This window comes from Neodiprion virginianus, chromosome 2, assembly GCF_021901495.1.
Source record: "Neodiprion virginianus isolate iyNeoVirg1 chromosome 2, iyNeoVirg1.1, whole genome shotgun sequence".
Lineage (NCBI taxonomy): Eukaryota > Metazoa > Arthropoda > Insecta > Hymenoptera > Diprionidae > Neodiprion > Neodiprion virginianus.
The window spans coordinates 1,939,058-1,950,547 of record NC_060878.1 but is presented as its reverse complement, the minus strand read 5'-3'; the positions used below and the strand labels follow the sequence as shown (position 1 = coordinate 1,950,547).

General features: G+C 33.3%; 1 protein-coding gene across 5 annotated transcripts; it reads right to left on the bottom strand.

Annotated features, from left to right (window-relative positions):
* Nucleotides 1–3,862: 3,862 nt before the first annotated feature.
* LOC124298086 (WW domain-containing adapter protein with coiled-coil homolog) lies at nucleotides 3,863–11,474 on the bottom strand. 5 transcript variants are annotated; one of them, XM_046749679.1, is made up of 12 exons: nucleotides 11,277–11,474; nucleotides 11,031–11,064; nucleotides 9,598–9,835; nucleotides 8,930–9,015; nucleotides 8,649–8,729; nucleotides 7,918–8,119; nucleotides 6,977–7,315; nucleotides 6,472–6,695; nucleotides 6,121–6,280; nucleotides 5,792–6,018; nucleotides 5,432–5,559; nucleotides 3,863–5,047 (listed from the first exon to the last, which is right to left on the bottom strand). In XM_046749679.1, the coding sequence occupies exons 1-12, from the start codon at nucleotides 11,315–11,317 to the stop codon at nucleotides 4,969–4,971; spliced, it is 1,839 nt and encodes a 612-aa protein (XP_046605635.1). In that variant the 5' UTR covers nucleotides 11,318–11,474; the 3' UTR covers nucleotides 3,863–4,968. The 5 variants fall into 5 exon arrangements, with proteins under 5 accessions (XP_046605635.1, XP_046605636.1, XP_046605639.1 ...); XM_046749680.1 differs by having other exon boundaries at nucleotides 6,121–6,262; nucleotides 11,277–11,472; XM_046749683.1 differs by lacking the exon at nucleotides 6,977–7,315.
* Nucleotides 11,475–11,490: the final 16 nt, after the last annotated feature.

The window sequence follows — 11,490 nt, the reverse complement described above, 5'->3', positions numbered from 1 at the left end:
ATCCGAAGTTAAATGAATGGAAAAAAAAACAAAAAAAAAAAAAAACAAAAAAACCAACATAAATACAGAAAAAAATATGACGTTATGCAATAATGTATGACTTGATAAAGTTGAGAAACACTGCGATAGGATAAATTCATATTATTGTTGTTATAATTATTATTCTTATTAATATTAAAAAGTGAGAAAAATGAAAGAAAATTGAAAAAAATTTACCCTCATCTTCGTAATCGTAAGAATCGTCATATTTAGTCTTAAAAAAAAAAAAAGAAGAAGAAAAGAAAAGAACAAGAATAAAAAAAAAAAAGCAACAGCACCGTTTAACGAACAATGTTATGTTGTAACAACTTGGGCTTAAAATTTTTACTTTTTAGTTAGGAAATTAACGATCTTAGAGAAATAGATATTTATAGATCATTACAACATGAATGCAAGTAAATTTGAGCCAAAGAATTTTTTAGCGACTATTTCTGCGTCATCGAGACGCGAATTTTCATACATTAAATGAAAAAAATAAATAAAAACAAAGATATTGTTATCAAATTTGTTGTATCAGGAAAAAGCAAAACTATTAGAGAATAACGTAATTAAATTCGAGTGATAACAAATCGCAATATGTTGAAATTCTTTGGGTCATATCCGACTAATAATAATAATAACAGTAACAATAATAATAATAAAATTTAATGAACTCAGTCTTAGCTTCTAAGATTTTGGTCAATATTAATTATAAATCTTTTTTTTTTTTGTTTTTGTTAGATCTTGGTTTTCTGTCAGTTGAGAGATTCATTTGATATCTCCTCTCGATTCCAAATTCAAGTTGCAGGCTGACTTCTCAAACAGTTCCTCTTAACGAAATATACGAAATACGAAAATTTATAAACGACTTGACTCTACTCTATTTGTATAAATTTATAATTCCATATTCCTCAATTAAACGATCATTCAATCTATGAAAAAATTTTATAATTATATTTACTAATGAAATAGATTGAATTTATAATAATCAAGTTAAATATCGACAAATATATTTCTAACGTCGTCGGCGTAAGATTCACGCGACACGTGCCGTTTACATTCTTTCATATTAACTTTTAGCTTTTTTTTTTTTTTCCAACGTATAGAAATTCAGGAAAGAAATTTATGAACAGAATGATTTTAACATCGATCAGTATATTTTATTTAGACATTTTTTTTTTTTACCATAAAAATATTGCACGATTGTTAAAATTTTCCCCAATGCCTTGAGATAGAATATTTTCTGTACATCGCTATTTTCATGGATGTAATATAATGAGAGGCGTTCTATTAAACTAAAAAGAAAAAGAAAAAAAAACAACAACGAACCAAAGCTACAGGGTGCTGTTAATCATTTGCGAATCCGGGGGAAACGTTTTGCTAATAAAATTTCCTGTCCCATCAAAATCGGTAGAATTGAAAAAACACTGTGGATAATTTTTGAAGGAGGGGGGGGGGGGGCTAAAGCCGCAAAAAGAAAGATTACGCGATAGAAAAAAAAATTTCACAGAGACAAATATGGTAAGTTGCAACGTGAAGTATTACATATATATATATATATATATATATATATATATATATCTTAATTTAATAATACATGTAATTACAGAAATGTGCGAATTGTTTCTACGTGAAGTGTGATGATCATGGTGGATATATCAAGAGTGAGCGCAGAAGTATACAACAGTGTAGTAAATTGGGAAAGAAATAATGGAATCAATTCAATATATGGATCAATTTCACACAATGAAGTATGAATTTACACTTCATTCAAGTATGCCATTTTATTTCACAATATATATATAGGTATATATATATATACATATATATATATTTAAAAAAAAAATTTCTCTTTCTTTTGAATGGTCACGTAACGATTTACACGAGAATCTGATAGTACGTGGAGAAAAAAAAAAAATTCATAAAAAAAGTCGAGGTTCTTAGAATGTTTTTTTTTTTTTTTTTTGCTCTCTATTTTTATTATTTTTGTCACAGTATTTTGTTTGCTTGTCAATTATCTTGCCCTCCTTTAAGAATTAGCAAAATGTACATACAATCGATGTACTGTAACAATGGTGGTGTTGGTGGTGGTGGTTGTGACGACGACGACGACGACGACGACGATGATGATGATGATGATGATGATGATAATAATAATAATAGTTATAATAATTTCCCTCTTAGTATGGGATTTCATTATTATACAGCAAAACTTGCACAAGAATGATGCACCTCAAAAGCCTAAAATCTACGAAAATTCTAAACGACACAATATTTGAAATAAATAGATATACAAGACTTACTACTTAATCAATATAATTGCAAAAAGAAGTGTGTGTGTGTGTGTATATATGTGTATATATACTCGTACGTAGATATAAAACTTGCGTCATTTAAAAATCTTAAAAATTATTCGAAAGAGTTGGAAACTGCACAACGAGCTCTAAAATTACTAAAATGAATCTTTACTACTGTGTATATATATATATATATATATATATATATATATATATATATATATATATATATATATATATATATATATATATATATATATATATATATATATATATATATATATATATATATATATATATATATATATATATATATATATATATATATATATATACATACAGAAATTGACAGTTTGATTACTAATTTAATAGATGCCGAAGCTTCAAATCTTTAATTCAATTAACTCATTGACAAATTGTTCAATTATAGATCAATTGAGAGACATCGAAAATGTGCGTATACAAGTTACGCGAGATTTGTCAACTTTTTTGTATGAAAAAGTGATGAGAAGAAAAAAGTTGTGGATAGAATAAAAAATGCGTGAAATAAAGAATAATAATATTGTTACAAAATATACATTAGAGATGTATCGGGGTTACAGATAAAATTTTAAACGTCTAAATTTAAAGCCTCGGATCTAAATTGTGAACGAAAATTTCGGCGGATTAGGTAATAAGAACAAAAGGATATTTTTGTTCCTGGATAGTTTAAAAATACATAAGTAATCGATCCAATCTTTCACTAATAATTATAATGTTTACTATAAATACAACTCTTACGGAGTGATATACGTAACACCAAGATACTCGTACATGGTTGTTTTATAAATTTCATTTCTGCATTTTTTTTAACAGTTTTTTTTTTTTAGTTTTTTTTTTTTTAGTTTTTTTTCTTTCATTTTTCCTTATTTTTCTCTTTCTTTCTTTTTTTCTTTCTCCACTCGTCTACGATTTTTTAAAATTTAAATCGTTAATATTAGAAATCATTATACTTTGTAAATGCACAATTTATTAGCAGCTAAAATGCATTACTTTACAACTAACATCAGTTACTTATAGGAATATGTATGCCACACGTTGCGTGTGACATTTGTGCAAAAAGATTATTCACGTACGTATTCATCTATATATATATATATATTTATATGTATGCATTTGGTACATTTTGGTACATATATATATATACGTATATGCATACAAATACAACGTTAATTCGCAGACGACAAGATCTTTCCGAATATTTCTTTTTACAAGAATAGTAATATTTCTGTTTAACTTAATTGTTTGTTTGTTTTTATTGTTTTTTTTTTCCCCCTTTCACTTCCATTTTCACTTGGAAAACACATTTCGTTATTAAAACAGACTTGTAACGACACAAGTGTAGCATTAGTTATTACATCTTTCAAGTAGCATACGCGAGCGTTACTAATTCATTGAATTACCTAATATTGTTCTAAAACAAACGAGGGAAATATAAAAATTATAATGATTTTCAAAAATTAGAATATTACATTTCCGTATAGATATTCAACCGGGATTTCTCTGTGGGTTTTTTTTTTCTTTTACTTTTTTTAAAAGGTTTTTTTTTGGTTTTTTTTTTTTTCTCGTTTGCCATTCATTTCTTAGAAAAACTTTGCTGCTGCATAGGTACGAAGGCTGGACAATTACAATCACACCGACCAAAAGTACGTCTCTTACAACAAAAAGAGCTAAAGATGCTTGCGTGCCTTAATAATGATGACGATGACGATAATAATAACAACAATAATGATAACAACAACAACAAACTGATACTTTTGAAACCAGCAACTAGAGACCTTAGATCGTCAATATAAGAAAATGGTGGTATAAAGAATTGGATTAAAAATTGTGGCATGAATTTTATTCCTAGATTTACAACAAAACGTTTCCCCCTTTTATATATATATATATATTTATGTATATATATATATATATATATATATATATATATATAGTTTTTTTCCAACTAGTTAAAATGCCGCATTTTCCTTATGGGATATGAAACATTGACACGTACAACAAAGGTAAATACAAGGGATGTGTGCCTGTGCGTGTGTGTTTCTACATCATCGTAATGCAAGCTTTAGTACATTTTTTTAGAATTGGACCGATATAGAAGATTCAACTCATTTCACTAACTTGAGTGTGGCGGATGAATAGTATATTATTATCATTATTATTACTATTGTTGTTATTATTATTTTTCTTTCTTGTGGTTGGGTAGGCCTTACGTGCTTCTCAGAGAGGATTGAATTCATAATTTGTTTAATAATTAATAATAGCAATGATGATGATGATGATGATGATGATGATAATGATAATAATAATAATAACAACAACAACAACAACAACAAGACTCATCAATCGACACAGCTCGCAAAGCGTCTCATCCTCTCCGAGCAGCCCGACTGTTATATCAATTACTATATTCATATCACTTCTATTACGATATTATTATAATTTAGGTACAATCTTAATTATTCAATATTAATGAGAATATTAATAATTATGTTTTATTATTTTTATTTTATTTTTTTTCTCGCTTCAATTAATTATAGGGTGTAATTATTATTATTATTATTATTATTATTATTATTGTATTATATTATATTATATTATAAAGTCCATTACACTAAGAATCGTCGGACATAAAGGAATTTTGGGATTTTAACTCTTCCAGTGTCTGAATTTGCTGACGGAGAAATAATATCCTGTAACAAAAGATATTTTATGATTTGGTGATGATGGGATTTACTATATTGCAAGGAAAATGTCATTGGAATTAATTAGACAAGGTTGTGGCTGTGTTTTCGGTACGTTTGAGATAGCGGTAAAAATAATATTAATAAACAGACCATCATCGATGAGAAAAATATATGCCCAAAGTATTATCGTAATTGGGAATGTTCTTTTATCATGCAAATGGTTTTACTGTTATTGCTAGCTAGCTTTGATACTTAAAAGAAGATTCGGTTAAATGCGGTGAAGCGACTTTTTATCGTTGGGTGTCAGGCAAACCAGAATTTTAAAATTTTGACTTTCCAGGCAGTTAGTGATAATTAATTTCACTTTAAAAGCATCGTTAATCAATTTACCTTTGTTCCTGTAATGTCGCCTGGATTTCCGTTAGCCTCACTATTGACCGGGCTGTTTTGAGCTCAGCTGAGACTCGTGTACACTGCAGGCTACCCATTGTGTGTGCTTCCTCGCTGAGTTTTTGTGCCTGCGAATTGTAAACAAAGTGAATAGAATTTTTTTATTAATCAAATTGGTACACGAATAATTTCTATCGTTAATTTCATTACAATTTTACGTATATTTATAAAGTTTTGTCAAACTGTTGTTGGAGGATCAACAAAGAAGATAAAAAATAAATGTATCCTATGTGTTTTATTTTTTTTTATTTTTATTTCTATACCGTAAGACGAAGAAGAATTAATTTCACATTAACAAACCTGTTTCTCAAGGTTGTCAGCAGGAAAAGCACGCACGTGCTGCGTTAAATCCTCTCGGTAATGATTGGCTAGCGAGGGTGTGAGGGAAGGGGTAAGCGGAGGCTGCACCCTGGACAAGGCTTGCAGTCCTCCCCCGTTTCCTAGACTACTTAACGACGCCAGTGTCCCCAACCCTTGCAGAGAGCTGACACCTTGTACTCCAGGATTTGTCCCACCAGGACTTGTCACTGTGCAAAACGGTAACGAGAAAATAGCGATTAAAAATCTACCCACTATTCTTATTAACAAACTCTTTAAATTTCTTCTTTTCCTCAAAATTTCATTCTTACACTTTCGAGCATCGATACAGTCCTGCGTTTCCGAATGCGTCGGAGTGGGTGGTCCCTCACTTGCTACGTTTCCTGTAGTGTCGACTTTCAACGGAGCCATCACATCATTGCCACCGTTACCTCTATCGCTGCTACCTGACTGCTGTAAAATGGTGAATTTCTATGTTTTTCATTGTTTTATTTTATAATTTTTTTCAAAGACCAGAACCATTTTTTTACGCTATTAAAATCCGTCAATTCGAAGTGAATAGACGGATTCCTGGACCGATGGTATTGTGTTTCATCGCTTGAATTTAACAACGATAAAATAAATCACGTCAACAAGTATCGAGGATCGGGTATTTCACTTACTTGGCGAGAGAGCATGATGGCTGTTTGTATGGTTTGGAGTGCTTTTTGCGGGGTGATGTCGGGCTGTTCTTTATTTCCAGTGATTTGTGACAAAAGCCTTGGTAAATTAACGAGGGAAACAGGTGGTCCCGGCGCATTACTGTTTCCCTGTTGTTGAGTCGGTGAACTAAGCTTTCCGGGTGTTTGTGGTGTTGACGGTGGGTGCGAAGTCAGACGAGGTAACGCTGAAGGAAAGGAGAATTGTAATTCGTTCTTGAACAACAAGAAATTTGTTATATACCTTAATCAATATGAAAATGGCACACCAAAAAAAACGTACGAGTTATTCAATTCTCACACTACAGGTACGCTGTACTCCGACGTATTTTAATGTAAGAAGTTAAGGGCAAATAAACGAAGAATCGGGGTAATGCTGCGATTAAAATCATTGTCGATTCTAACGCAGATGGTGAATCGAAAGTGTTTATCTTGGGAGAAAAGGAGTTTGAAGTATGTAATTGCTCACCAGTTGCAAGGAGTACAGGCCCTTGTGGCAGTGTATCGTGAGTACTAGAAGTTAGGGGTTCCGAGGTGGGTGTGGAGTCGCCCGGCGAGATGTCCATATCTTGTGCCTGACGTTCCACTCCCACCTCTTCCCTGCAGGATTCTCTTTCTCTTTCGCGTTCCCTTTCTCGTTCTTTGTCACGTTCTCGTTCTCTAATTGAAATATCCTCCCTGCTACTACCACCGCTACTTCCGCCACACGAGCTCCAATACTCCCGTTTATCAGACTGCCGCGATGACTTGCCGTCCCGGACGTTGCTACTGCTACTATTTGATCTTGAGTTGGAATGTTTATCATGACCTAAAAACAACGCGGATCAAAATCACGAACCTCAGCCAAAATATTTTTACCATGTATGTTAGATTGTAACCAGCTTATCGTTAGTTATTTTTTTCTCTTTTCTTTCACAATCCAAATAATCTTGGCTAACTTTTTTGAGGATGAAAAACAAACAAGGATAAGTACACATCACACTGAGGGTTGTTACAGCGATTCACATTTTGCATGCTCTGGAAAATTGGAAAAATTAGCCTCATCAATGAAACTGTAACTTGCACAGGGATTAAACAACTTTCGTGGACCTAGGTTACGACATTACATCTATCCATTTTTAGTCCAATGTATTTGCTGAGACCAGGGGATATTTTATATGCCCTAATTTTGTCAGATAGTATCAAATTTTTCTGCAAGCTTCTTTCGTGCAAGCATGAAAAAACATCACTTTATAGTAACAAAAGCAAAAGTTATTGTTAATAGTTCAGGCATGAGGTGGTTCACATACATCGCACGTCACATTTCTCAATGAAAACCCCGGACTTTTTTTAGTTTTCTCCGGTTTTCCAGTGATGTAACAACCCTGTATTATTTTATCTCAAAATATCATTAAATTTTCTATTACTTACTTGACCTAGATGAATAATCGTTAGATTGACGTTGCCGACTGTCTGTCCGGACGATCCATTCTCTGGGTTTCTCCCATTGCGAGATTTCCGTCTTGCAATTGTAGTAATACTTTTTCCCAGATGAGCTCATGTGCTCCGACCAGTCCCCAAATCGAGCCGTTCTCTCCATGGCGCCACCACCTCGCTCATCACCCCGTTTGTCCTAAACATAGTGTTCTAAAATTTCCCGAAAAAATTGTATTTGACATCCTATTTGTACCGCAAACCCTTTTACAACTTTAAAAAATATTTCTTGTCAAAAACAACTGCAACATCCATGTTATGTTACATTGAAAAAGAAGTATTACTTCTATTTATATTCAATACTACCTGCATAAGATCTCAAACAAATTCATTGATTGGCTTTATTTGTTAAGAACTGAATTCTATTATATTAATTACGTTAAATAGACAAGAAGCAAAATGAAAATTTTAGAAATGGTCTGTGGTGTGGATTAAGCTTCGGAAAGAATTACTGATTAATTTAGAAAGATATTCTGAAGTTTCGCTTCATACGTTACGGCAGTTTCATTTTCCAAGTATTAGTTCAACTCGACGAATGATTGAAATTTAAAACGATCGCATGATAGAAATGAGAACTAATATTAATTACCGAAACATGATTGCACTGTCTCTGGGCGGTCCAATTTTTTTTTCTTTCTTTCCATAAATAAACCAAAGCTGATACTAACCTGACAGGAATTATGTGCTGGTTTTCGTTGAGATGCCGAATCTCGTGATGAATTTGACGATAGTTTTAAGGGATGTAAAATCTATCAATAAAAGAAACACATAAATGTTATGCAAGTCGTTGTACCTTGGAGAAAAGACAATTTCTATGTCATTAGATGCAAGTTGTAAATGAAAAACATCTGAAACCCATAGAATATTTTTAGTCGCTTTGTTTTAGAAACATAAACAATGTGTCTGTGAATAGTTTATCAATAATATTGTGATCCTGTCTAAATCTCACCTCTGCGCCGCTCCTATCATGGTTGGTCCTGTGCTCAGAGTCCCTACTTTCACGGCTTCTCTTGTCTTTCGGGGATCGTGCACAATCTACACATATGCAAGCAAGCATGTTAGGGCTGAAAACGTTAAGACACAACCGTGTTTTTATACTGAAAGAATAGAATTATTAATTCCTGTAGGATGAACTAATGGTTGCCCGAAAAAAAGGATATGAAATAAAATTAAAAAAAATTTTTAAAACTTAACAATCATGCTTGCAGGAATGAAACGTTCATAACTCTTAGTGGCTCCTTCGAAACTCCATAAAAACTTCTCTCTCAAATATGACACAAAAAGATGTATCGGTAATTTAAAGAAAACTGTAAGATACATGTCGCAAAGAACTTGAACTCGGGCCGATTAATGTTTGCAGTTTTACTGATTGAAAATCATTGTAAAAATAACTGAAAATCAGTGAAGTTTGTACGCGAATTGGTAAGATTGATCAGCTTTGAATATTTTTGGCAAGAAAAAATTAACCGATCAAAAATGCAAGTGACCAAAATTACTCCAATAATGTCAGTGGAACGATTCTAAACGCGGGGATTAAGTTTGTAAATTTAATTCGTTTCAAACTCTTAGTGATTGGTGGGGCTTGCGATGAAACGAAACGCGAAAATAACGACTGACCCGAATACTTGTCCCTAGAGGATAGCTTGTAGTCTCTGTTTTCTCTCTCCTTTTTGTAAAGAGGTTTCGCTGGGTAGCTACGAGGGCTATCGCGGTCCGCTCCCATCGCCATCCCCATGCCTCCTGCCGGACTGTACGAGTTACCATTTGGGGAATCGCGCATTCGCCCCTCGTATCGACTGTCCGACGACGTTGTCGACGATGAATAGCCGCCCTTCGAACTGCTATACTTAGCGTTCTGTAAGTGAAAATTTTCAAACGTAGGTTTTTACAGTTACATTAGGCGGGGGAGGGAAGAAAAAAAATGAAGAAAATAAATGGAACATTATTTTGTACATCTTTTTTAAGGGTCAAGATTGCAGCAAATTCGTAACGTTCCAAAAACAAACAAAGGCTACGCAAGTATTTCCATAAACATTTGTTAGAAATGAAGAAAGAGAGAGGACAAAAAAAAAGAGAACGTTATAAAGACAACAGAAGAGCGATCAACAAAGAGTAAAATTTTAGTGGTGACATTACATGGGTGAAAAATAATTCATTACTTTTAGCGATAACACGGCGTTAAATCATCTCTCGTTCGTCGAAACGGTCTAATATGAATCAGTTTTTTGACTTAAATAATCAACGGGAAAATCTGGATTATTGATTTTTTAACGAAAGTGAGGTTATGTTTACAGTCCAGTAAACTGATCGGTTTTCTTCAATATGATGGGTTTTCAGAGGTAATTGAAGATGATTTGTCCGATATTTTTCAGCCTGCTACAACACGAGACAATCGCAAAGTGTTTATTTTTTTCACTAAAGGTTCGAAACGTTTCGTATAGTTCGCGTAGAAATGGGAGATCGAAATTATTGCTCCATCACGGAAAATTTACATTTTTTTTTCCTTTCAGTGTCTCTTCCACATAGCCCATGGAAAAGCTTTCGATTCATACGAGACGAATGAAAAACATAAACACGATGTTAATGAGGAGATGAAAAAAGTATACATATAAATATTGTAATTATATTTTTGTTGCAGTATGAACGCGCGCGAGAGCGAGAGAGAGGGAGAGATAGAGAAAGAGAGAGAGAAAGAGCGAATGATGTACGAGAAATGAGAGAAAACGTATATTCAAATCGATGAAATGAATGAATAAGAGGTAAAAAGAAATAGTGAAAAATTGGGGGTAACGAAATATATCAGCTTTGTGAAAACGGAGATGAAAACATATGATAAGTTTGTACGGGAGATTGTGTCGGATAATTGTCACCGCGATGGTAAAATGGTCTGAAATGATGTTATTCCGCGAATGACTTGTCGATGAAAAATCGAACAAGGGTAACGACGATAATTAAATGTATGAAAAAATTTTCGTATGTCAATTTGTTGTTAGCTAATCCCCCGCAAAATCCCGCCCTTGAACGTGGGAGAATTACCCCCGGATATTTACCTGATAGGGATGGGCCTGGTGCTTTTCAAAGTACCTGTAATCATAAAAGGATATATGAATTATAAAAAGGTAACGGATTTATTTCCGTGATGAATTGTCAAGGAACGACGGCCATCCATCTCGGGAAAATTCACTGTGAATGGCGGTGGTGGAGAAGAGAGGTTCGAGTGGATTCGAGGTATAGTAGGTATGTGGTGAGTGAGAGGTTGGTTGTGTCAGAATCAAAATTTGACGGCGATGCCCTACCCATCGCTAATCCTTTGTGGTTTCCTTGCATGCATTACCATCAATGCAAGTGTCTGTGGGAAATTCGCGGCCTCGGAGGTTGCCTTTTCGTACGGTTAATGTCATAAAAACAACATTAACGTTTATTTAACAGTCAACTTTCTTCTACCCGGACGCCATGTCACATACGTGATCGGCCGCTGCTGTTGCCAGTTGACTTAGCCATTCGGTACGT